At 43.7% G+C, this 26,487-nt stretch overlaps 1 protein-coding gene across 3 annotated transcripts in view; it reads left to right on the top strand.

Annotated features, from left to right (window-relative positions):
* ROCK1 (Rho associated coiled-coil containing protein kinase 1) overlaps positions 1-26,487 on the top strand; it is a 277,707-nt gene that overhangs the window by 233,862 nt on the left and 17,358 nt on the right. For all 3 annotated transcript variants that reach the window (XM_054984452.1, XM_054984451.1, XM_054984450.1), the window contains 4 exons: positions 8,832-8,920; positions 16,253-16,331; positions 16,452-16,713; positions 17,243-17,447. In XM_054984452.1, the coding sequence (XP_054840427.1) occupies positions 8,832-8,920; positions 16,253-16,331; positions 16,452-16,713; positions 17,243-17,447 (635 nt within the window). The remainder of the gene's footprint in view (positions 1-8,831; positions 8,921-16,252; positions 16,332-16,451; positions 16,714-17,242; positions 17,448-26,487) is intronic.

The following is a 26,487-nucleotide window of genomic DNA, read 5'->3' as shown; positions in this document are numbered from 1 at the left end:
CCTTTGATTTCCCCCAGTTTGTCAGAGCTGGCTTGATGATTGGACTTGCCACCTTGGAAATATAATAAGCACTTGACATCAATCGGATCTGGACACCTGGACCCAAAAGGACTCGGAGTCGAGAAGCAGGACTTACCTTCTGTTGAGCCCTCGGAACCGCCACAAAAAAAGGCCAGGGCTAAAACACGGCACCTGCAGGGAAAGAAATACAAACCTTGTCCTAAAAAGTTTCAACTGGCATCTGAGGTCCAGAGACTGGAGTGACTACGCCACACCTCTATGCATTCTTGCTCACCCTCACCACTATTGGAGGAAGGAGAGGTAATCAAGCCACAGTCTCATTTGACTCCCGGGCCAGAAACGCAGGAAACCCAACAACCTGGTTGCTCACACTCCTGACGGAGCTGGTTTCAGCATTCTGAACCATCTCAATATTTATTTATTTATTTATTTCAAATTTGTATTCCACCCTCCCCGCGAGCAGGCTCAGGGCAGATAGCAACATATTAAAAATACAATTAAAATACAATTAAAATTCATGTTAATTAAAAACAACACATTTAAAACAGGATGGTGGACAGCCTTCACAGGGAGGGTTTTATACACCCCTTTTTTACAGGCCGGCGGAGGCCCAGCCTTAACCATATGCCTGGTGGAACAACTCTGTCTTGCAGGCCCGGCGAAAAGATAGTAGGTCCTGCCAGGCCCTTATTTCAGCAGACAGAGCGTTCCACCAGGTGAGAGCCAGGACTGAAAATGCCCTGGCTGTAGTTGAGGCTAGGCGGGCCTCCATGGGGCCAGGGACCACCATGGCTTGGATCTGGGAGAACCATACAGAACTAAGTCTGTGGCTTCCACCTTCAAATGTTTCTCCCAAACAAGAACACACAGGCATACTTACCAGATGTCCAAGTCATCTTTGGCCTATCAATGGTCAGAACCAGAACAGGACCACTACTCTCCCGATAGGAGCCTCAGTGCCCCATCAGAACCTTCCCCCAACGAAGCCATCACTGACCAAGGGACAGTCTCTCCCCTCCCCCCCCCACTGATGACTACAGCCTATATACAGAGCAACTACTCTGCGTGGCAAAATCTCTTGACATTGAAATTGCTTCTACCAAGCCAAAACTAAAAGTTCTACAACACCTGTACTCAGGTAACCTCGCCAATGTTGCCTTCCCTATCATCAAAAGTTTCGTTGAAATGATATCACTGTGTGAGAAGCTTGCCTCCGTTCCTTCAACATCTAAGAAGACAGAGAATCTATATAAGACTAGAGAGGATGTATGTTCCTTTCTGTTTGCACACCTGCCTCCGTCATCCTTTGTAACTTGAGGAGATGAAGGCAGGGAGCGCAGGGCAGGCAGGCAAGACAGGGAACATATTCAACTCCCTTTTGCAAGGAGGGTAAGAAACTGGGCCTAAATATTAAAATTGGCAACTACGCAGCAATCATGGGGGCCTATCAGATTTTCTTATGGAGGCTTTGGTTCCGCCCTCCCTATTGCTGGTATGAGTTATGGACTCTTGACACCTTGGATCCTAGACAGACCACCCAGCAAACAGCTACCATAGAGATGGAGGTGAAACTAGTAGGGGACAACAGCACATACAAGGCCCTCTAAAGGTTCCCTATCATTTGCAGTCCAACCATGGCACAATCCTTGACCATGGGCATGGGAGACCATGAGATGCGGCCCACTCTAGCCTGCCTTAATGATACCTGTACAAGAGCTGTCCTTCCACTCTAGCATGCCTCAATGATACCTGTACAAGAGCTGTACAGCATAAGATTCCTTCTCTACAATCAAGACCAGCCCCTGCTTGCTGTAACCGACTGGTCCCAGCATTTCTGTACGTGGGACTTGCCCCATGATTTCCATACAATGGGTGATGACTTTGGAGGCTACTCCGCTGGGATGGTGGTCATCATGGCATTAGTGAGCATTGGAATGTTTTTCCTCCTGGGAGCTGCTGTGCTAGCCCTGGTTATGAGACCGCTGTCAACCTTCTCCATCTGAAGCCCATTGCGTCATTCTGGATGGAATCTGGCTCCAGAATGTATCCTTCCTATGTAGCTAGATCGCTATTCATCTAGTGGAATCTTGCAGATATTTTGATTGTAGTCTAATAAACATTATATTTAGCTTTCTGACTGCAAGTTAAAAAAAATGCTTATGGAACCAGATGACCACCTTTATAGACCGCCTACCTGAGGACCAGAAAGTCCTGGTGAAAGTCATCCAGGAGATGTTGAAGCTGTCAAAACAGCAAATAAATACAGGACATAACTTGGTGGATTCCTCGTCCAGATGGTTGGCATCAGTGATAGTATTGTGCAGGCCTGCATGGCTACGTTCCACTGCCTTACCTATGGAGACACAAAATAAGGATTGAAGACCTCCCATTCGAAGGACAGACTCTTTTTTCAACCAAAACAGATTAATACCTGTCTCAGGAGTGCAAAGATAGAAAAGTAACTTGTTGAAGAGCCCGGAACTGCTGTTGTTAGGTTTAAATATGGAAAAAGTTAGTGTCAAGGATAGGACGCTAGTATATTATATGATGGTAGCAGCAAGATTATTATATGCACAGTATTGGAAACGAGAAGAAATACCAGAAGTTGAAGATTGGATTCAGAAGCTGTTGTACATGGCGGAGATGGATAAAATGACAAGAAAATTGAAAGATCAAGATCCAAGTGAATTTTTGAATGACTGGGGAAAATTTAAGGACTACCTTGAAAACAACTGGGATGTGAAAGGACAACTGTGGTCTCTGGATAACTATTAAGATGTACAGAGAATAAGTATGAACTTTACCTTTAATAATAGAAACAAATAATAGAATAGGGATAATGATAAGAAATAAGGGCTTATAGTGCTGTTGGGAGTCAAAAAGGAAAAGGGGGGAGGGAGAAGGGGTGGGGGCATATATACCAGTATAGGGGGTAAATGAAGTTATACTATGTATTATTGAATGTGTGGAATGTACGTTATCTCATCCAATAAAAATTGATTTAAAAAAGAAGAAGTGCAAAGATAGAAAAATGGCGTGCTCATATGGAATCCTCTCTCTGAAACAACATCTAATCAGAGGCCTTCGTATTGTCAACAACAATCCTACAGGGTCCATTCGTACCGTTACCAGCCTTACCAGTATCCTCTAAGAGAATTGAATAAGTCTGTCTCTGTCAAAAAATTTAGAATGGTTACTCTGAACATGGTATAGCAACTCATACCCAGTAATTCCTGGTTTGCGGTGATGGACTTGAAAGATGCATATTTTCATATAGCCATCTACCCCTCATATAGAAAATACCTCAGATTTACATGCAATGGTAGAAGTTAGCAGTACCAAGTTCTTCCCTTTGTCCTAGCCACAGCCCCCAGGGTGTTTTCGAAATGCATGGCGGTCATCATGGCACACTTATGCACTTTGGAGTGTTCTGTATATCCATATTTGGACGATTAACTCATTTCTGTGCCCTCAAAAGAATCTTTACAAGATCATTGTATATACTTGCCAAAACCTAGGTTTTCTTACAAACTTTAAGAAGTCCAACTTGATCCAGGAAGGTCCAGCTCATAGGTAGGAGCTGTTCTGGATAGTACAGCCAATAAGACTTTTCTCCCTGTAGAAAGAGCAGCTCATATCAAAGGCATAGTCAGGCTATTTAGTAGGAACAGATTCCAATTGGCCAAATCCATCTGGACTTTATTAGGCCTTGTGGCAGCAACCACAATGGTTACGCCCATGGCCAGATTGTATATGAGAAAATTACAACTGTGAAATACACAATCCCAAGAGCTGTCGTCAGGTCTCTGACATGGTGGTCATTGGATACCCATTTACTTACCAGTATGGACTTTGGGTTCAAGAAGATAATGGTAATCTTACCGTTACCACCAACACATCGTTGTCTCGGTGGGAGTTCATTGCAGATGTTTCTATACCCATGTAGCTGGCTAAAACAAGAGAGACAGTTACATATAAATGTGTTAGAATTATGAACTATTCATTACACACTTACCTCATTTGCAGATATTGTGAAAAATAAAAATGTCCAAATACTGACAGACAATTGTTTAGTGATGTATTACCTGAACAAGCAAGATGGCACTGCTTCCAAAAGACTTTGCATGGAAGCTATCACGACCTGGGAATGGACCATCCAGCATGGTGTGAACATCCAAACCATCCACATTCCAGGAACAACCAATGTCACTGCAGACACTCTAAGCAAACTAGGCTCATCCAACCACATGGGAAATAAGATGTTCTTACATAGAACCAGTCTTTGTAGAATGGGGTTTCCCACAGGTAGACCTTTTTGCTACAAGGGAAAACTGCAAAGCTCCCCTGTTTTGTTCCAGAGGAGGTATAGGAAAAACATCATTAGGAGACGCGTTCCAGATATCCTGGACAGGTCACCTTTTCTATCTGCTTCCCCTCATTACACACATGATCAACAAGGCCCAAACAGACAAAACCCACATCATAGTTGTGGCACCGTACTGGCCCAGACAGTCGTGATTCCCTTGCTTGATACAACTGTCCAAAGAGGTGATACATCGATTACTCTTAGAGCTGGACTTACAACAGTATCAGGGGTCCTACATCACAGTCTACCCAGACTGAAATTGAGTGCATGGCTGATCCAACAATAAGAATACTGAAGAGGTCACAGAGATGATTCTGAATACAAAAAGAGATTCTACCAGGAGATCTTATGTTTACAAATGGGAGAGATTTTCTCATTGGGCGAGACTCAAATCATTAGACCCATCAAATTGTTCTCTGGCACAGAAATTGGAGTTACTACTCTATTTAAAATAGGAGGGTTTGTCGAACTCCTCAGTCAAGGTGTATCTGGCACCCATTTCGGCATTCCACCTTCCTATAGATAGGAAGACAGTTTCTCTCACCATACATCTAAATGTTTTTAAAGGTTTAAAAAACTTGTACCCTACTGTAACCAAGATAGTACCACAATAGTCACTGCAATTGGTGTTAACAAGATTAATGAACAAACCCTTTGAGCCATTAGCTACATGCCAGCTAAGGTCACTCACCATGAAAGTGGCATTCTTGATAGCGATCAAAATGTCCAGAAGGGTGAGTGAATTCACTGCTCTGCGGTCTGGCTCTCCTTTTCTCAAGGTTCATCAAGGGATTATCTCCATTGTTGTTCATTTTAGTATTGGAGATTCTGATGATACAAATACGTCAAGATGAGGAAATTCGTGGAATAAAAATAAAGGACTATTCATACAAGGTCAGAGCATTCGCGGATGATATAATGTTAATTGTAGAGGACCCATTGGAGAACATGCCAAAAGTGATAGATAAGATCAAGGAGTTTGGAGATTTGGCAGGTTTTTATATCAACAAAAAGAAGTCAAAGATACTATGTAAAAATATGACTAAGCAGAAACAACAATTATTAATGGAAACAACGGATTGTGAAGTAACAAGCAAAGTGAAATATTTGGGAGTTGAACTGACTGCAAAGAATATAGACTTATTCAAAAACAACTATGAAAAATTATGGACTCAGATAGAGAGAGACATGATCAAATGGAATAGTCTGAACCTGTCATGGTTGGGCAGGATTGCAGCAGTTAAGATGAATGTGTTACCAAGAGTAATGTTTTTGCTACAGACAATACCAATCATCAGAGACTCTAAACAATTTGAAAAATGGCAGAGGAAAATATCAGATTTTGTTTGGGCAGGCAAGAAGCCTCGAGTGAAAGTAAAAGTTTTACAAGATGCAAAGGAAAGAGGCGGAATGCAACTGCCCAACCTGAGACTTTATCATGATGCAATCTGCCTAGTTTGGTTGAAAGAGTGGATGACATTAAAGAACAAGAAATTATTAGCCCTAGAGGGATATAAAAAATTTTTCGGATGGCACGCATACCTATGGCATGACAAAGTAAAGGTCAACTCGATGTTCCTGCACCACTTTGTAAGGAGAAGTTTATACACAATCTGGAAGAAGTATAGAATTTACCTACAAGAAGGAACCCCCTTGTGGGTGGTTCCATACGAGGTGATAGACCCGAGAGCTGTTGATAATGAACAACAATGTTTAACGTACAAAGAAATAACTAAAACTGAAGTATCTAAACTTAGAATAAAGACGCAAGAGGAACTATCACCTAACTATGATTGGTTCCAGTATAGACAGATTAGAGACTTATACAATTCGGACTCTGCAAAGGGGGGCATACGAACAGAGAATTCGGAACTAGAGCAGACCCTTCTTAAAGAAGACAAGAAAAGAATATCCAAGGTATACCAAGTACTGTTGAAATGGTATACTGAGGACGAGATAGTTAAAACACAGATGGTGAAATGGGCTATAAATTTCAATAAAGAAATAACAATGGAGGCATGGGAATACTTGTGGAAAACTACAATGAAGATAACGACATGTACTAATATTAAAGAGAACATTTACAAAATGATTTATCGTTGGTACATGACACCAAAGAAGATTGCGCTAGGGAACTTGAATACTTCTAATAAATGCTGGAAATGTAAGAAACATGAGGGCTCCCTCTATCACATGTGGTGGTCGTGTGAGGTAGCTAGGCAGTACTGGGGGGAAATAATAAGAGAAATGAGTGAAATTTTACAGTTTCAAATAAATAAGAACCCAGAACTCCTGCTACTAAACTTGGGAATGGAGGGAATTCCAGCCCATCATAGGACGTTGATATTTTATATGACAGCAGCAGCTAGACTTTTGTATGCGCAAAAATGGAAAGTACAAGAAGTGCCAACTATTGAAGATTGGATCTACAAATTGCTGTACATGGCAGAAATGGACAAGATGACAAGAAAACAGAAATCTGGACTCAGGGCAGTTTAACACAGACTGGGAGAAGCTGAAACAATATCTGGAGAAGAAATGGGAGGTGGGAGGAAAACTGTGGCAGTTTGAGAACTACTGAAGTATAATAAAAGTATAAAAGAGAGGGGTGACTTTACCGGGGGAGGAAGAGATAAATGTGGATTTATAAACAGTTAGATTAACAGATTGATATATATATAGATATATATAGGTTAACAGATAGAATATGGATAGAAAATAATTAATGATAAGGTTTAAATACGAGGATTGAATAACCAACAATATTTTCTTTCTTTGATAAGATTTATATGCACCAAACTGAATGTACAGAAGAGTCAAATTGATTGACTATGTGATGAGCTATATAGAATTACCACAAAAAGATAGAATGAGTAATATATAGAGAACAAGTCAAATTGTTTGATTTAAATGTAAGATTTTTATGGTTTATGATATATAGGTATATGATATATAGAAATATTTAAAACTGGAAAATGGGATAAATTGTTTATCCAAGATGGAAACAAAGACTTACAGTTTAGGTGTATAACAAGAAAAGTAGTTAAGGATGTACTGCTTAATATAATGGAGAATGTATATCTGTTTTAGACAGAGGAATTTAATAGAAGCAAGGGAAAAGGGACAAAGGGTGGGAAAGCTGTTGGAAGTCAACAAAAGGGGGGGAAAGGGAGGGGGTTAGAAATGAAAAATTTTGGGAAAATTGAATGTAATGTAAAAATAACGGATTCTAACCCAATAAAAATTTTTTCAAAAAAAAAAAAAAAAGGTTCATCAAGGGAAAGTGGTCCTTAGAACAAGTCTAGATTTTAGACCTAAGATAGTATCTAAATTTCACACATCTCAGGAGGTAGTGCTTCTAGTCTTCTTTCCATCATCCACATCTTTAGCGGAACAATCACTTCACATCCTACATGTCTGTAGGGCCATTTTATTCTACTTAGAACGTACTGCACCATTCAGAGGAGACAAACAATTGTATGTTATGCAGGTCTCAATAAGGGAAAAAGAGCTACCTCCCAGACTATCTGTAGGTGGGTAGTAAGGGCTATCCAACTATGTTACAAGACAGCAAGCTTACCTTTCCCATTGGGAATCCATGCACACTCAATGAGATCACAGGCATCTTTTACAGCCTTGATGAATTGAGTTTCTTTGATTGGCATCTGTAAAGTGGCCACATGGTCTTTGGTTGATACCTTTGTAAAACACCATTTGCTAGATATTTTAGAGCGGAGAGAAGCAGCAGTAGGACAAGCAGTTCTTCAATTATTGTTCAAGTGAACAGCATACCCATGACCTAGTAAGGGGCTTATTACTCTCTTGTGGGCCTGCACAGAAAGACAGACAATGAAAACAGAGTTGCACTTACCAGTAACTGTTGTTCATTGATGTCTTGTGCAGGCACACATACCCTCCCTCCTATCCTGCTGATGCTCTTCTTGTATCTGGAGGGCTGGCAGCTTAGGAGGAACTGATGAAGGAGCACCATCTCCCAGAGTCACTTGGTTTTGGCAGGAAAACGCCCGCACATGTGTTCTGGAGAGACAAGCGCCCCCTAGTGACTTCTGTGCATTCTCAGTCCCATGTGTGCCTGCACAGAAGATGTCAATGAACAACAGTTACTGGTAAGTGCAACTCTGTTTTCTCCCCTTCCAGTTAGAAGTAATTGCAGTTGGGGAGAAAGGCTGCGTAAAATCTCAAATATTTCTCATTTGTCCCCAGGTTGTCCATTAAGATTTGCAGTTCTCCCTGGAGAACTGCATGGTCCTTAATGATAATTGCTGAGTTAAACTGAGTAGGGCACATTTACTTAAGTGGTTTTGCTTTAATTAACTTACAAAGTCTCTGTATGAACAGACGAATGGAAATTGGTTAGAATTACCTTTTATTGCATCCTGTAAGAATATATGTCTTAACAGTTTTTCTTTTCTATTTTTTTCAGTATGTTGTGGTAAGCAGCAGAAAGATTTTGTTCTATAATGATGAACAGGACAAAGAACAATCTAATCCATCCATGGTATTAGATATAGAGTACGTTCTCTTAATATTGGTTTGAGATTAATTAGCAACAACATATTACAGTTTAAAAAAAAGAATGAAAAAAGTGGATCTGAAAATATGAATCAAACCATGGAAGCTTACATTTTCTGCTACATTTCAGCTGAAGTTAATTCATTTCAATTTTAGTTGAATCTGTTTCTGAATCACTTAAATATTTTCTGTATACTTTTTGCTGTTAAATTTTAAAATAGCAGTTACCAGAATTGGGCCAGAAATTAACAAAATACATAATGATGGCAATTTAAGAAGACGCTAAATGGTCACCTGACAGCCATAATGATTATATGACTTAATATGATCAGGAGAGGGAGTGCATGAAGGGATGAGCCAGTGCTGGGCTCTTGTGGCCGTTCCTTATATGCCTAGGGTAATGCTAATCATCACTTGGGGTCAGAAAATAATTTTCCTCCAGGCCAGTTTGGCCAGGGATACTGGAGCTTTTTTGCCTTTCTATGGGCATATAGCAGGGGTCACAGATAGAGGTGAGAGTGGGAAATAGCTGTGTATTTCCTGCGTTATACAGGAGGTTGGACTAGATGATGATTGGTACCCTTCCAGCTCTGTTTCTAATTCCTTTTTACACACTAGAACAAAAATTCAGCTTATTGTTATTATTGTTATTATTTATTTATTTATTTATTTATCATCCATCTTTTTCATTGAGATCCAAGGCGCCGTTACATGCTGCAAGTGAATACAATATAGTCAATACCTGGGACATTCATAGAGCAAAAATACAATATAATCAACCATTAAGACAATCAATGAAAACAGATACAATAGGGTATGGTAGTCGCAAATTTGAAAATTAGCATAAAGCCAAATACATAGATGAAACTTTTCTGAATTAAAGCATAAATAATTAACATGATATCTTAAGCAATGTTGAACTACCCAGTTGGAGCGTATCTACATCAGTGGACAGTACCCAATAGCCTAGTCTGTAGTCCCAGTTCCTTATCAAGATATCTCTTTGAGCTATTTCTTATGAAAGAGCATTATAATCTGAGTAGAAAGTCCTCCTGAATAATTCAGTCTTGCATAATTTGTGAAAATCCTGGAGAGTTGGAGCTTTCCTGATCTCTTCAGAATGACCCAGGATGCAATAAAAAGAGAATCAGAGAATATTCTCCCCTCTCATAGGTGGAAATAAACCCAAAAATTGTGCCTCAGTTGGACATCCTAGTTTGTTTTAAATACAGTGTTAAAAATGCTTTCACACAATAAAAATCAGAAACTTGGACCACGTACTTGAGATCTTTCCTTCAATCTGAAAACTTTAAAAGTATTTTAACTGATAGAAATTTACATCAAAAGATGGATCAAAGCAGACGTCTCCAACTTTTTTGAGCCTGCTGGCATTTTTGGAATTTTGAGGCAGGGTGGCAGGTACCACTACAAAAGGGCTGCCACAGGAGGCCTAGCCAAGCACACATACACATAGAAGAGGAAGGGGCATGGGAAATATAGTCATACACATAAGAAGCCCAAGGGGAGCTTATATGTACACAGAAGAAGATAAACAATAGGGGAAATGGAAGACAAACTACACAAAAAGAAGACTACCAAGGGGAGAAAGGGGTGATCCATTGCTCTGTTGCCCCTCAGCCCTTGCCTCACAGCTGATCCAAGGGTCCCATTTATAGTATCCTGGATCCTTCCATTGAGCAGTGCATAGGATCCAAGTGAAAAACATCTTTATTTATATGACAGTAGCCAGTAGGGGTAGAAACCAGCAGAAAAGTGGGATTTATGCCAATCTGGCATAATCCAGATATTCGAGTTCCCCAGGGCAAACCCTGGATTGGATCTAGGCACCTGAACTCTCTGGCTGGATTATCTAGCCATAGGCAGCTGCAGCAGAAATAGAGCAGCGGTGGTGAGAGGGCAGTGGTGATAAGAAGGCAATGACATGAATGGAGCCAAGCACAGTACCACTTCAGGAGAGTGGTGCGAGGCTGGCATGGCTGGGGAGAAGACAGCAGGCAGGTGGATTCCAATCCTGCCCCCTCCCTCTGCCTGAGCTCCAAAAGAGAATCTGACCCAGATTTTAGGGATCCCAGGGTTTTTTTAATCCCTGCAAACTGGATCTGGGTTACCTAGACTTTTGGGGGGATTCACACCCCTAGTAGACATTCATTGGTTCTACTTTCACAGTGGTCCCACCTACTTTCCTGATCACATAGCAAGTGCCTGTGGACGCTGTGGTACCCATGGACACTACATTGGGATACCTTTGATTAAGAGCATCCAACAGCCACCTTGATTGAGGGAATGTTTGGCTGTGCCTAATACTTTGGGTAAAATGTTTTTCCTCACAGGGCCAACCTTGTTCTCCTGGCTGATTAGCAATCAGGTAGCAATTTTGGGACTGGTGGATAGTAGAAGTATGAGTGTTTCCTAGACCATGAATGTATATATGCATTTGTGCACATTTCAACTTAGACTGGGCATACATGCATATGTCATCATCCTCAAAGTGTAGGGCAGAACAATTATGGCAGTAACAGTGTTGAATACATATTCTCATTTCTCCATATGTGTCATATGTGTGTGTTATGTGCTGTCAAGTCGCCCCTGACCTGTGGTGACTCTATGAATGAAAGACCTCCCAACTGTCCTATCATTAACAGACTTGCTCAGGTCCTACAAATTGGAGGATGTGGCTTTTTTATTGAGTCAAACCATCTTGTTTTAGGTCTTCCTCTTTTCCTACTGCCTTCCACTTTTCCTAGCATTATTGACTTTTCCAGAGAATCTTGCCTTCTCATGATATGACCAAAGTATGATAGCCTCCGTTTTGTCATTTTAGCTTCTAGAGAGAATCTAGGCTTGATTTGGTCTAGTACCCACCCACTTGTCTTTTTGGCTGTCCATGGTATCCGCAAAAGTCTCCTCCAGCACCACATTTCAAATGAATCAATTTTCTTCCTGTCAGCTTTCTTCACTGTCCAACTTTCACATCCATACATAGTGAAGAATAACATAGTTTGGATCATCTTGATCTTGGTTCCCAGAAAGGCATCTTTATCTTTAAGGATCTTTTCTAGCTCCCTCACAGCTGCTTTTCCGAGTCTCAGTCTTCTTCTGACTTCTTCATTGCAGTCTCCCTTTTGGTTGATGATTGAGCCAAGGAATAGAAAATCTGGAACAATTGTAATTTCTTCATTGTCATCTTTAAAATTGTGTAATTCCTCCGTGGTCATTATTTTTGTTTTCTTGATGTTCAGCTGTAATTAGGGTTGTGCACCCTCAAAAGATTCGGGTTTCCAGTATTTAGCTTGCTTCAGTATGCTTCGTAAAGATTCAGAGCATACTGAAGTAAGTCGGAGCAAATCCCCCACCCACCCTTTTTTAAATACAAATTTTATTAGGTTTTTCAAATCATCCACCCACCCTGGGGCAACCACCCACCCCCACCCACCCATCCCACTTACCTGGCTGGCAGGGAAAGGGGAGGACAATCAGCTGGCTGGCAGGGAAGGCTGGAGCTGGCTCCTCTGCCACCCACGCCGCCTCTTCCGCCACCGCAGTGGCCAGCTGGGCAGTGGGGAAGGCCGGAGCCGGGTCCTCCGGGGCCCGCACTGCCTCTTCTGCCGCCGCAGCAGCCAGCAGGACATCAGGGAAGGTTCAGATAAGCTGCTTGGTGGGGATTACCCCACCAAACAGCTGATCCATGGGCTTAAATGCTCCTTTCTGTGCTGCTTCTGAGGCAGGGAAAGGGGCATTTAAAGCCCCTTCGGCTGGATCAGCTGCTTGGCGGGGATCTCCCCACCAAACAGCTGATCTGAGGTTTTAAATGCCGCTTTTTGTGCTGCTTTGCAGCCGCACAGAAAGCAGCATTTAAATCCCTGCCAGCTGGATCAGCTGCTTGGTGGGAAGCTTTGATTTGGGACCCAATTTAGGAATCCTGAATAATTGCAAATTGGGTCCGATTTGGTTACTTTACCCAAATCGGAAACCCAAATCACACACCCCCAGCTGTAATACTTCTTTGGCGCTTTCTCCTTTAACCTTCATCCATAGTCATTTCATGATCTTCTGCAAGCAACATGGTGCATATCTCAAATTGTTGATGTTCCTTCCACCAATGTGTCATATAGGAGGCATTATTCTCTCTGTCCTACTGGGTGCAAAAAGCCCTGAAATCTATAACATCAACAACAATAACAATAATACATTGAGGGTTAGTCCCTCTCTCAAATACTAGAAACAACACCTGTACCTTTAAGAAATAAATGCCCTCTGCAGTGGCCATTGGGGGTTTGCTAGGCAATTTCAACAAGATAGCCAGCCCTCAAACCTTGATTATTATCAGTAAAAGGCAAGGGGAGGGCCCTTTCCAGGGCTTTTGGGCCTTTAAGGCAAGACACATTGTGACCAAGTCTGGCAGCAACCACTGTCAGACCTAGCTGCTCAAACCTGTTCAAGAGTGGCCTCCACATGAAAGCCAATGTAGTATAGTGGTTACTATTTTGCCTGGGATCTGGGAGACACAGCTTTGAATCCCCAAAGAGAAAGCTCACTGGGTGACCTTGGGCCAGTTACTCATTCTTAGTCTAACCTGCCTCACAGGGTTTTTGTGAGGGTAAAATGGAGAAGAGGAGAATGATGTAAGCTGCTTTGGATTCCTATTGTGAAGAAAAATGGGATATAAAGGTAGTAAATAAATAATAAAATATAGCTGAAGATGGAAGGCAGGTAATGCTTGGTTGATGGGTGGGAACCAGTGAAAGGTAAGGATAAGCAGTTGCCTGGGAGGAGAGAGAGAAGAAATAGTATAGGAGGGGAAAGTAAGATGCCTCTTGCAAGTGGGTTCCCCTCTGTAGAACTGGGCCTGGCCTGGTAACTGGTACTATGCGAGTAAGCCAGACTTTTCCCAGGGAGAAGCTGGCAAGGTTAGTGAAGGAGGAAACTGGAGAGAGGGGCAGGTAAAGGTAGGTTGGCTGGTGAGTAGAAGAGAATGGAGGAGGCAGGAAAAAGGGAGATGCTATATGGGCTTTCAGGGAAGAGAAAGAGGAAATAGGGGCGTGGGGAAATGCCCGTGCAAGTCCTTGTGAGTCCTTGGCTTGTATCTTATTTATTTCAGTGCACTGTTCAGTAACTGTAAAGTTTTGTACTTTTCTAATAAGCATATGGATTGTTTCTGGAAAATAAGTTTAAGTTTAGAATGGTGAAATACTTTTGCTTGGGTTCTAATGGTTCTTAAATTTGTAAAATAGCTGATTACATCCATTTCTTCTTTACTGCAGATACTTGTTCTTGATAAGGCTTAGTCAATCCCCATTGTCCTCTTTTCACCAATTAAAGGGGGTGGGGTGCTGCTGCTAGGTATTATGGAAGTTGGGAAGGATATGTTAGGGTTCGCAGTCACAGGTGCCAACATGTAGATTAGAAGAGAACTATGGTTCTCGAAAGCTTATGCTACAGTAAAGTTGGTTAGACTTAAAGGTGTTACTGGACTCTTTACTATCAGTGAATGTATGTCAGAAAGACATGGCTGAATAAGAGCTACAAGACACATGTACCCTGGAGAGAGAGAGAGAGAGAGACTACGCAACTATAAGAATGCTGTTTAAAATATGGAGCCACTTTGCCCATTGAAGGGGCTAAACATGCTGAAGCGAAATGCTGGTAATAACATTTGAGCCCATCTATCCAGAAAAAAAATCCATGTCTTTAGAACTCACTCATCTGCAAAACAGCAACGTATTATTAATTATGTTATTAATTTCAAAAACCATTTTATTACTATTAATGAGATGCAAAAAATGTATCGATGCAATCATCTCGATGAAAAAACACTTCAGAAAACTATTTGTTCTCTTTGTCAGATGCATGGAGGGTATGAAGAAACTGGCTAGATATATATAGGTGGTGAGGGGAGGGGGGAGGAGATGCAGTCAGTTGCAGAAGTCATGAAAGAGATGAAGTGCCCAATCCAGGCTGGGTGTGACCCCTCCCCTCCATAGCTGAATCTGAATAGAATGCTTGAAAGGCAGTTACTTCTGATAATGAGATAACCATTCATAGTCTCTATTCAATCCAAGTTTGACTGAGTCAAATTTACATATGAATTCCAATTCAGTAGCTTCCGGTTGGATTTTGTTTTTGAAGTTTCTGTTGAACTGTGGTAACCTTTAAGTCCTTGATGGAATGTCCTGGTAGATTGAAGTGTTCTCCCACTGGTTTCTGGATGTTGCCATTTTTAATGTCAGATTTGTGTCCATTTATTCTTTTGCGCAGAGGTTGGCTGGTTTGTCTAATGTACAGAGCAGATGGACATTGTTGGCACATGAGGACATATATCACATTGGAGGATGAGCAGCTGTAAGAGCCAGAGATAGTGTAGTTGATGACATTGGGTCCTGTAATTGAATTTCCTGGGTAGATATGAGGGCAGAGTTGGCATCTGGGTCTGTTGCAAGGTCTGGTATCTGTGTTGGTGACTCTGCTAGCCGATTCATGGTTGTTAGTGAGAAGCCGTTTAAGGTTGAGGGGCTCTCTGTAGGCAAGGAGAGGTCTTCTACCCAGGGCTTGTGAGAGAGAGGCATTGTTTTCCAGGATTATGATTCATTGGATGGGTTTGAGCTGGGAACTATAGGTGACAACCAGTGGTGTTCTGTTGTTAGTTCCTTTAAGTTTGTCCTGGAGCAGGCTGTTTCTGGGTACTAGTCTGCCCCTGTCGATTTGTTTCCTTACCTCATTTGGGGGGTTCTGTAGTCTCAAAAATGCTTGTTGTAAATCTCTTAAGTGGGAGTCCTGATCAAGAGCATTGGAGCAGATACGATTGTAACATAAGGCTTGGCTGTAGACAATCGACCGAGTGGTATGTTTAGGGTGGTAGCTGGAGGCATGTAGATATGAGTTTCAGTCGGTGGGTTTCTGGAATAGGGTGGTATTTATCTGTCCATTATGTAGTTGTATAGGGGTGTCCAGGAAGTGTACCTGTTGTGTAGAGTGGTCCAGGCTCAGTTTGATAGTAGGGTGAAAGTTGTTAAAAGTCGTCTCAAGGGCTTCCTTCCCATGGGTCCAAATGATGATGTCATCCAAGAACCTTAAGTACAGACTTTTATGTATGTTCATTCAACATCCACAATTTGTGTTTAGAACAGGAATTGCTCATATAGCAACAGAGTAATTAAAAACAAATGAAAATATGGATCTGCTGTAATTATCTTGTGCACACATTCAAGAATATTAATGTGAAGAAATTAATGTGAAAATTAATTTAGAATTGTACTACATCTGCTTAATTTCTGTAGTGGTTACTAAAATAGTGTAATGTTTGTTTCATTTCAGTAAATTATTTCATGTTCGACCAGTAACACAGGGAGATGTATACAGAGCAGAAACTGAGGAAATTCCCAAAATATTCCAGGTAATATCAACATCACTAACTTTCATATACCGACTTTGAAATGGTTTTTTTAAAGAGAATATCCACATTGATTTACAAGGATATAAAACATTGCTATATACTTTTTTGTTTTTTTTTCAGATTCTGTATGCCAATGAGGGAGAGTGCAGAAAAGATTTAGAAGTAGAACCAGTTCAGCCAGCAGAGAAGACAAATTTTCTCAATCATAAAGGTCATGAATTTATCCCTACATTATACCACTTTCCAGCCAACTGTGAGGCCTGTGCCAAACCCCTCTGGCATGTATTTAAGCCACCTCCTGCAGTTGAATGTCGACGATGCCATGTTAAGTGCCATAAAGACCACTTGGATAAAAAGGAAGAATTAATTGCACCATGTAAAGGTAAGACATAAGTTTTTAAATTAGTACTTTTTCTAAGGGGTTTCTATCTAGCATTCCTTTTGAAAGTATTTGATGTAAACAGTAGTGTATTCACTTTCATATGCCTAAAACAATTGTAGTATGAATATGTGGTGGTCTGGAAAATGCATTAAAATCCAATTTTTAGGGTGCATCAGATGGCGAACTTTAACCATAGTTAAAATGCACACAAAACGGTTTGTCAGTGGGCTCATGTGTGTGTCTCCTTTCCCCTGTCCCTTCTGCAGGAGTCCCAGGTACAATCAAACTCTGTCTACCTGTGACTCACAATTGAGTTATGCCTTTGTTTTTAGCATAGCCAAACCTTTTCATCAAGATGATAAAAAGTAACAAATACAACACAAATACTACTAATTGAAACACAGTTAGATATATATTTACAAAATTTATATGCAGCCTCTCCTGTTTTAATACTGCCAGCATCCAGCCAGCGGTGATGGTGGTTGTTTTATTATGTACTTGTTTAATTGTAATACTCTTTCATTAATAGTGAGTTATGATGTAACTTCGGCAAGAGATATGCTATTGTTGGCGTCCTGTCAAGAAGAACAAAAGAAATGGGTTTCTCATTTAATAAAGAAGATCCCCAAGACCCCACCATCCAGTTTTATTCGTGCTTCCCCCAGAACTCTTTCTACAAGATCCTCAGCCAATCAGTCATTCAGAAAAGTTAAGAATGCTTCTGGAAAAGCTAGGTGAGATGTGAATGGACTAAATTTTAATATTTTTCAGTGGGAAAAGTTATGCCTGTTTTTGAGGCAAATAAAGTTGTGTGATTATTCAAATATGACAAACCTCTGTTTACCCATGGTTGCACAAAAACAGCTTGTTGTTGTGCTTGCTACCTGTTCTCATTATGTGTTGAATACTTCCTGGTTTTAGAAGCCTTGATTCAAGCTCCAGTTCACCCTGATGTCTGAATGCAAGCACTTGGGCAAACTGAAACTTGTTTCCTCCCTGCAAACTGGAATTCTAATGAGGATTAAATGGAAATTTAAATCCCAGTTTGTGCGGAAGGAACAAATGCTATTTGCCCAGGCATCTATATTCAAACATCACAGCAAATTGGGAACTTGATTCAGGGATTCTCAAACCAGGAAGCCTTGTACTGCACTCTTTCCAAGGGAAAAATGCAAGAACCCGCTTAAGTACAAGAACAAACTGCATTTGATTTGTCAAGACATCTGAATATGATCTGTATCTGTTTCCAAGTTAAGAGCATTTTATAAAATGTCAGTTCTTTTTGGAATTGATTTTTATTTGAACAAGCACTAGCAACTAACTCTTGCAGTTGCTGTTGGAACAATTTAAATTCCTAATGCAAGTTGAGCAAATTGTTCTTCAACTGATGTGTTTTAAATAAACTTCTCAATTCCAAAAATACATACTTTTATAATTCTTTGTTTTCCATTTGTAATTTTTGTTGATTTTAAAACTGTCCAAACAATAATTTTAACTCATAAAATACATACCAAATCACTTGCATCTACCTCTCTCCTGCCCATTCTAACTTATGCTCCAAATAGTTCCTACTTTTCAATATGATCAGTTAAAGTTTTTAACATATATAGTAAAATGTTTATTTTGTATCTATTTTTCACGGTAATAAGAATGTGCTCAAAACATATTGGCAGAGTTGTGCCAGTTATCAGTATAAGCCTAGGAATTTGTTACAATTAATATTGCTCTCATTGCTGAGCATAGACTAATGATACTTGATTACCAGAAGAAATGTGATCTGCATTATTATTTGATTGCTTATATCCCGTTATCTCCTTTGTATTTGGCAAAAGTTTCAACAAAATATTCTGATTAAAGCTGTACCATTGTCACAAATACTCTATAACATTGGGATCCTAACTAGTCAGCAGAAAGGACAGATGTTTGTCATGTTTCTCTCTCCATAGCAGTCCCTTTCAAACCCTGGAACGTAGATTCGTTATTGCAAGATTTGCAAGGACCTATACATTGCAGTGGGAGGTGGAAGGAAACCAAATTGCCCTCCGTGTCTTTTCTGTTAGTGCAGCTATATGGCAAAAGTCCAAGTTGTTTTAGAGTTGCTAGATTTCAACACACTGTATAAACCTTAATAACATTAACCAATTAGGTACCTTGGTTAACCATCCTTGTATTCATTTTTTCTGTTTTTGTTTGTTGTAAATGATTAATATATTTATAAATTAAAAAAATATATTAACCAGTTAGTGTACAAAGTGTTTTCCGGTTTTGATAATCTTTGTCTTTATACTTCAACAATTAGAGGTGTACACCTAAAATTGTATGAAGGACCCCTTAGTAACCAAAAATCCAAGAATATAATAGCAAATATGTTAGCCTTACCTTGTAAGAATTTCGTGTAACCCTCATTAAACTAGTGTTTAATGTCAAGTTTTCATGGAATAGTCAAATGATATGTTTTCCCAGAGAAACAGTATAGAGGCCAATTATGCTGTGTAAGAAAAATATATAAAGAGAGATAAATGACTTCCTAAGCTGCTTTCCTATCAACTATGTAAATTGTCTAAGATAAATTAATATGGATTGCTCCAATAGTAATTTTAGTTTTCCTGAGCATACCCTCAGTTTATTTAACTGAATAGTAAAGTCACTACAGAAATTGGACATCATACCTTGTTCTAGTATTGTCTTACTTGGAGCAGTACTCCTTTTCAGCGTTTCTTTCCATCTTACTTGATCATTCTGTTTCTCGAACTACACAGGTTTTATAGAATCTTATTGGTATATCTCTTTGCTCATTGTACCATTTTACTCTCTCAGAAGCCATTAATATTAGCATGCATAATTACAAGTTTCACTTTTAAGAATCCCTTTAAGGTCAAAGCCATCTCTCTACTAGAGAGGGAATAATTTGCTTCATTTAGTTTCACTTAAATTTCAGTCTTCTTCACCAGAATTTTCCTGATTAGTTTTTCAGATTTTTGCACTCTTTAGCTAAAACCATCTTCTTTCTACTGTGTTCTGGATGCAGGGATGATTTAGACATAGTTACTCTAATGCTGAACTAAGTACTTTTCCTTCTTTAATAGAAAAGATAGCAACTATGTTGTTTGACTGCCAAGAAAGAGTTGCCAGTAAAGAAGCACGACAAAATATGATCCAGAAATTAAACCGTAGTAAATGTACAGCTCTGTTGATTACTAAAGTAAATAACATGAACATTTAAAGTTGTTCCAAATGGTATAATTTTTGGTGGTTATTTCACCTTTATTCTAGCATTCAATTCCTACACTTTAGTTTATGTATGCTGAATTTATCCTGTTCATGTTACTGTATGTATATAAGCATATGTATTTTCTAACCAGACTGCAAACCGTATCGCTCCACTTTCTCAGTCTTATGTTCCTGTTGGTTTAGCATCATACTGTTGGGGAAAATATCTGTAAATACATTTTATGTAGGCAATTTTACACCTTCAGTTTTTCATATTTATCCCCCTAATGACTAATATTTAGCCTAAGACAACCACTTATTGGTATTGCCCTGTTTATTAACTACACTCAAGTCTTCGATTGTGACTGCATTTGATAGTGACATTTGAAGTAGATTAGAATGTAGACCTTAATTTCTCAGAATTCAGCTCCAATTCTAGGGAACATTCTGGTAAAGGGATAGAAGAATATATATTTTTTTTAATAAAATTTTTTATTGGATTAGATTATAATATCATTCAACACATACATTACCCCCTTGTAAGTCTATTTCTAACCCCCTCCCTTTCCTCCCCCTTTTTAGTTGACTTCCAACAGTTTTCCAACCCTTAGTCTATCTTATTACTTAATTACTTAGTATCTCATATATTCTATTAAACACACACTTAATACTCCTTCATCTTCGTTCTTCTGTGCCTCCACACATGGGGACTGCGCAGGCGCAGGCCAGCCGCCGGAGAATTTTCTAGAGCTTCCAAGGCTCCGAAGGGGCCGTTTGTCGCGCGCCTCAGCGACCGTCTTCCCGCCCAAACGGTCACGTGATCCTACAGCGACCAACGGCCCCTTCCCTCAGTTCTCTTCTTGCCGCCGCTTGGAGAGAACGTGAGCTTCGTTGCTCTGTGCTTTTGTGCTTTGTGCTTACTCTAACTGATTGCTTGGCTTTTGACTTCGGACTTCGTGACCTCGACTATTCTTTGGATCTCGCTTTGGACTTTGACGTGGACTCGGTAATTTGACTCGGACTGTTTTTGACCCTTCTTTCGCGTGCCCCTGAAGATGGCCTCTACGGCTCTCTTCAAGCATTGCCTAAAATGCCACACTAAAATGGCCAAATCCGATGGCCATGATTTGTGCCTTTTTTGCTTGGGGGAGACCCACAATGTCTCGGCCTGTAGGATCTGCCAGGGTTTCACCAGCAAGGCCCGGCAGGATCGCAAGGCCCGGCTAAATTCCTCGCTGTGGCAGAAGGTCATGTCGGAGGGAACCCCGTTACGTCCGTCCAAGGCCGGCCCTAGCCCCTCTGCCGAACGGCAATCAAGAGCTGGCTCAGTGGCCTCCGCGAGGTCGGGGTCGAAACCGCTGCCCCCGAGTGCCTCGGCGTCGAGAGCGGCCTCTCCAGCGCAGGGACCGGTGCGGCCGCCCCGTAGCGCGTCATCTACCAGGTCGGATCCGAGACCAGCTTCGGAACCGAGGGTCCTGGTACCGAGTCCCCGGTCGGAACCGGCGACCGGTTCGATCCCGATCAAGGCGAAGAGGTCGAAGCCGAGGTCCCCTTCGAAGGCGAGGAGCGCGTCGGATCCGAGGTCTTCTTCGGAACCAGCGAAGAAGAAGAAGAAGACCAAGCATCACCGGTCGCCGCGTCCCGCTCCTCAGGAGGAGGTCATCGTGCTTCCTCACACGCCTTCCCCTCATCTGGGCTCCCCGGAGCCAGAAGACATCTCCGTGCCGGTGCCGGATCCGATGGCCTTCGAGACGGTGCCCGCAGAATTCTCTTCGGGACCGGAGCCGAGCCCGCGCCGTCGGAGCCGACCATCGCTTCCCCTTCGGTCGCCGAGGCTGGAACCGAGCCCGTCCCCTCGTCGGAGCCGTCCGTCGCCTGCCCGTCCGTCTCCACCTCCGGTCGGTCGTGAGCGGCATGGTTCCGGGGACAGTGTCCGATCTGTCCGGTCCGCTGCGTCCCGGCATCGACAGGCTTCCTACCTCCCCTCGCCATACCGTTGCCAATGGGAGGGGGCACCTGCGGGCTTCTCCGTGTCGGAACCGAGGCCTTCGACATCGAGGTCGGCGTGGGCTCCCCCTCCGCTCCAGGTTCCGGAATCCCAGCTCGGTTCCGATGAGGAGGAAGTGGGGAGCTTTGGCGGCTACCAGTCGGAGTCCTGGTCCGAACCATCGCCGGCTGAGGAGCTAGTGCCATCGGCGGACTCGCCATTCGAGGACCTCCGCATCTACGCCGACCAGATGGCTAGGATGGCCAAGGCTCTCGAGATGGACATCTCTTCGGCAGTCCCCCAGACCAAGGACAAGCTCCTCAAACGTATTTACGGGGACAATCCGGCGTACGTTGGCTTCCCCATGCTCGAGGGTATTGAGGAGATTGTGGAGAAGGTGTGGCAGGTGCCCTGTGATCAACCTCCAACATCCAAGCGCATCGAGCAGCTTTACAAGATCAAGCAGGGCACCTGGCCGGCGTTGGTGAAGCACCCTCCACCTTCCTCCTTGGTCACAGAGGAGTTCAACCCCCGACGATCGGGTCACTCCTCGGTGCCTGCCGATAAGGAGGGCAAGAAGCTGGATGCCATGGGCAGGCGCCAGTACATTGTCTCTTCACTGGGTCTGAGGATTGCCAACTACCAGACCATCATGGCAGGGTACCAACTGTACCTCTGGGAGAAGTTGGCATCCTATACCCGGGACCTCCCTCCTGAGCAGAAGGCTGTGGTGTCCCTGCTGCAGACGGAGGCTGTGAGGCTGTCTAAGCAGCAGATGAACGCTGGGAGCCACGCTGCTGACACTGCTGCTAGAGGGATGGCGACGGCGGTGGTCCTCAGGCGCCACTCTTGGTTGCGGTCGACGGCCCTGTCCCAAGAGGTGCGTTCCAGGGTGGAGAGCATGCCCTTTGAAGGGGACTCGCTGTTCTCCAAGTCCACCGACGAGACCCTGAAAAAGAAAAAAGAGGACAGGCAGACGGCGCGGTCTTTGGGTCTGGCTCCAGCAGACAAGCCCTCCTCCAGGTCACGGTACGCTCCCCGGTCTGGCCCTTACCATTACCAGGGCAGATACCAGCAACAGCGGCCGGGCTACCAGCAGTATCCTGCCTACCAGCAGCGGCCTTACCCTCCCGCACAACAGCAGAGGAGGCGTCGGCCCTTCAAGCCTCGTCAGGCACAGCAACCGGCCCAGCAGAAAGATCAGCAGGGTGCCGGGAGGCAGTACTGACGGGTCGCGCCAGCCGTATCCCCGAACTTTTCGGACAGACTTAGTCCACTCCTCTCTGAGTGGGAGTCAATAACATCTGACTCATGGGTCTTAACTATTGTTGAACTGGGATACGGGCTGGAGTTTGTTGAGCTGCCTAGATGCGGTTCGCCCCTGACAGCTGTCAATAACACTATGGCCGAGCTGGATGCGGAGATCGTGTCGCTCTTGGCCAAGGGTGCTGTGGAAGAATTGCCCTATGAGGACTCTGTAAAGGGATTCTTCTCTAGGTTCTTCCTGGTCCCTAAGAAGGATGGGGGCTTACGTCCCATCTTAGATCTGAGGGGCCTTAATGCCTTCCTCAAGGTGACCAAATTCAAAATGGTAACGTTGGCGGCTGTGATCGCCTTGCTGAAACAGGGGGATTGGTTTGCGGTTCTTGACTTAAAAGACGCATACTTTCACGTGGGGATACGGAAGGAGCACAGGAAATACCTGAGCTTTGTTTACCGGCAAAGGGTTTTCCGGTATAAGGTGCTCCCCTTTGGCCTTTCCACTGCCCCACGAGTGTTCACAAAATGTGTGGCCCCTGTGGTTTCCTTCCTACGGGAAGAAGGCTGTACCATCTTTCCGTACCTCGATGACTGGCTCATCGTGGCTGAATCGGAGTCTAGGCTGGTGCAGGACATTGGCTTGGTACTTAGCACTTGCCAACGCCTGGGGCTCCTGGTGAACTTTGAAAAGTCCAAACTGGTGCCCAGCTGCAAGGTGTCCTACATTGGTGCACTGTTAGACTCTGTGGAGGGTAAGGCCCTGCTCCCCTTGGAGAGGGCTCGGTCCCTAAGGGGTCTAGTGTCCATGTTTAAAAGGAACCGATTCCAGTCTGTGCGCACTATCCAGTGCTTGCTAGGGCATATGGCAGCGGCCACCTCTGTGGTGCCTTTTGCTAGGCTGCGTATGCGCCCGCTCCAGAACTGGTTTGTGCGGAGGTACGATGCTCTGCTGCACCCTCCGTCCCTCAAATTCTCTATCCCGAGGGTCATCCTCTCCTCCTTGGACTGGTGGCTGTCTGATGACAACTTGTTTAAGGGAATCCCCTTTGGGTATCAACACCATGAGGTCACGGTTACCACTGATGCCTCTCTGTTGGGATGGGGGGCTTACTGTGGTGATGTGTCTGTGCAGGATGTCTGGTCTGACAGGGAAAAGACCCTCCATATCAATGTGCTTGAACTAAGGGCCATTCGTTTCGCACTTGTGTCTCTTACAGCACTACTGAGAGATCGTCAGGTCTTGGTGCAGACGGACAACACGACTGCCATGTACTACGTGAATCAGCAGGGGGGCACAGTGTCCATGTCCCTGTGCCGGGAAGCCACACTCACTTGGCAGTGGGCTATCAAGAACGGCGTGTCGCTCCGTGCTATACACGTGGCTGGGTCAGACAATGCCCGGGCAGATGCCCTCAGCAGGGTCCCTTTGCTGGACCACGAGTGGGAACTGAACGTAGAGTGCGTTGGGCCGATCAGATGTGGGGTCATCCAGTGATAGACGTGTTCGCCACTGCGGCGACCACCAAGGCCCACACGTTCTGTTCCAGGGCAGGGAGCGACCCCCTCTCTATTGGGGATGCCTTCCAGTTTACGTGGACGCAGGGCTTGCACTACATGTTTCCTCCATTCCCCTTGATTCCCAGGGTCCTGTGCAAGATAGAGGAGGACGAGACGGACTGCATCCTGGTGGCCCCCTTCTGGCCACGGCAGGTTTGGTTCCCGAAGCTCCTGCGGATGTCCCAACGGACATATGTGAGTCTGCCCCCTTGGCAAGACCTTCTCCTAAACGGGAGCCTAGTCAACCACGATCCCAGGAAGCTGCACCTAACGGCGTGGCGGATCGTTCCTCCCCGGTAGGCTTTACTGACGAGGTACAGAGAGTCCTCCTGAACGCCCGTCGGCCATCCACTAGGCGCGCTTATGCGGCCAAGTGGCGCAGGTTTGAACTTTGGGCACTTGCTAAAGGAGTGGTGCCTGACAGCAGTCCCTTGGGGGTTGTATTCGAGTATTTGTGCCACTTGCGTGGCCTGGGCTTGAAGGTGTCCTCCCTCAAGGTCCACCTGGCAGCGATATCAGCTGCTCACGCCCGAATTGAGGGTGCTACGGTGTTTTCTCACCCACAATCCCGCCAGTTCCTTAAGGGCATGTACAATCTTTACCCACCTGTGTCGGCGCCAGTGCCTCAGTGGTCACTGTCTTTGGTGCTCTCACGTCTCATGTTGCCTCCATTTGAACCTATGGCTACATGCCCCTTGGATATGCTATCCTACAAGGTAGCATTCTTGGTGGCCGTCACATCGGCCAGGAGGGTCAGTGAGCTGTCTGCACTGCGGTCTGACCCTCCTTTTCTTGTGTTTCATCCCAACAAGGTGGTCCTGCGTCCCTGCCTCGGGTTCCTGCCCAAGGTGGTGTCCGCCTTCCACCTCTCGCAGGATATCTCACTGCCTGCATTTTTTCCTCAACCTTCCTCTAAGGGGGAAAAGGCCCTTCATTCCCTAGACTTGAAGAGGGCCCTAGCCTATTACCTGGATAGGACGAAGGAATTCCGCTCCTGTCCTCACCTGTTTGTATGTTTTGGGGCCAAGGACAAGGGTACCAGGGTTTCCTCACAGACCCTGTCGAGGTGGATTGTGGCGGCCATTGGCAAGGCCTATTCGCTGGCAGGGGTGGCTTGCCCGCTTCATGTCAGAGCCCACTCCACGCGGTCCCAGGCATCCTCTTCGGCACTCCTCAGGGGGGTGCCCCTGGTTAACATTTGTAAAGCAGCCACATGGTCCTCTGCAGACACCTTTGTCAGGCATTACGCCGTTGATGTCAATGCGGAGCAGGATGTATCTGTGGCCAAGGCTGTCTTACACTCCCTTTTTTCCTGAGGGAGTTTTGGAATGACTTTCTTGGCGTACCTGCTGGGTACCCTTGAGTGAAAGTGTGTATATATGTACCTGGGGGTGTGTATATATGTAAATATTGAGTACTTATGTGTCCTTACACAGTTTTTTACATAGATGTATATATGCATATCTATTTATTGTTGTTCTTGTTTGTTCAATAAAATTGTGTTGGACTTCACCCCCGCCTTCCTTATTGTGTGAAGCTTGGTACACTCCCATGTGTGGAGGCACAGAAGAACGAAGATGAAAACAGGGTTAACATACCTGTAACTTATGTTCATCGAGTTCTTCTGTGCTGACACACAACCCTCCCTCCTACCCCGCTGTGAACTCCAATGCACAATACTGTGATGGCTGTAACGGATATTGGTGTTTTTAAGGTGTTATGGCTGAAGTGTGTTGGTCAAGCGGCGGCAAAGGAGAACT

This window comes from Eublepharis macularius, chromosome 7, assembly GCF_028583425.1.
Source record: "Eublepharis macularius isolate TG4126 chromosome 7, MPM_Emac_v1.0, whole genome shotgun sequence".
Taxonomy (NCBI): domain Eukaryota; kingdom Metazoa; phylum Chordata; class Lepidosauria; order Squamata; family Eublepharidae; genus Eublepharis; species Eublepharis macularius.
The sequence above is the reverse complement of the archived record's forward strand: the minus strand, read 5'-3'. Positions and strand labels throughout refer to the sequence as shown.